The 986-nt window shown below is 42.7% G+C and overlaps 1 protein-coding gene across 1 annotated transcript in view; it reads right to left on the bottom strand.

The window, feature by feature from the left end:
- Positions 1 to 139: 139 nt before the first annotated feature.
- The window catches only part of Rab39a (RAB39A, member RAS oncogene family), a 42,747-nt gene continuing 41,900 nt past the window's right edge, over positions 140 to 986 (bottom strand). The window contains exon 2 of the mRNA XM_004626125.2: positions 140 to 829. Within this exon, the coding sequence (XP_004626182.1) occupies positions 403 to 829 (427 nt within the window). The 3' untranslated portion in view covers positions 140 to 402. The remainder of the gene's footprint in view (positions 830 to 986) is intronic.

Consider the following 986-nt stretch of genomic DNA (forward strand, 5'->3'; position numbering starts at 1 on the left):
ATTATTTGTTGAAACTGTACTTTCGATTTGATTTGAAACTGTCTCATTGCTATATGTTTATCAATAAAACTTTGAAAAGAAAAAAAAAAGAATATAACTCCTGACAGAGTTTACAAAAAAAAAAAAAAAAATCCAAGAAACACGGGTTCTGCACGTGTCTGGACACTGGGGTCAGCAACATTCCAACGAAGTGACATTATACAGATACTCCGGTTTCGATCAAGTTGTCAGCTATGCCCGATAATTTATCAAAATACCTAATTCGGTAGTAAGTGCGGGGCTCTGATCCAAAACACTTAGAGAGCAGTGTCAGTGTGGGTCTACACGTTTTTTAATGCTCTCACTGCACACTTCGCTGCGTGACACCGACCGGTCCCGGGTGGCTCTTTGGCATTTTGCAAGTCAGCAGAAGCACCCCTTCCTGGGCTTCACTGCTTCCTCGGAGGAATGCACTGTATTTGGGACAAACCCACTTTTCACCCCTTCCCAGCCATCCTGAATACAAATTTCTCCCTTTTTAATCAGTTCATAAATGTCTCGCGTCAAGATCGTGAAGGATTCCTCCACGTTCGTGGCGTCTTTGGCAGAGGTTTCGATGTACTTCATTCCACAGTCTGCAGACAGCTTTTCCGCTTCTTCCCGTGTAACCTGACGCTGCGAAGCCAAGTCACACTTATGTCCCACCAGCAGAAATACAATCTGAAACGGCTGTACGTGCATTTTCGCTTCTTCTAGCCAATCCTTCACGTGTTCGAAAGACCGTCGGTTAGTAATGTCAAATACTAGAAATCCACCGACTGAGTTGCGGTAATATGATCGAGTTATTGATCTGAAAAATAAAGAGAAATAGGGCTGGATAAAGACATGGCATTTGTCCTTCCTTCAAGCAGTGCAACACCATAATCAAATATGAAAATTCCTAAATCAAATATGAAGCACCGTAAGCGAACACGATGAGACTAACACGCAACCCTGTTTCATACACT

Source organism: Octodon degus, unplaced genomic scaffold (genome assembly GCF_000260255.1).
Source record: "Octodon degus isolate 3935 unplaced genomic scaffold, OctDeg1.0 scaffold00012, whole genome shotgun sequence".
Taxonomy (NCBI): domain Eukaryota; kingdom Metazoa; phylum Chordata; class Mammalia; order Rodentia; family Octodontidae; genus Octodon; species Octodon degus.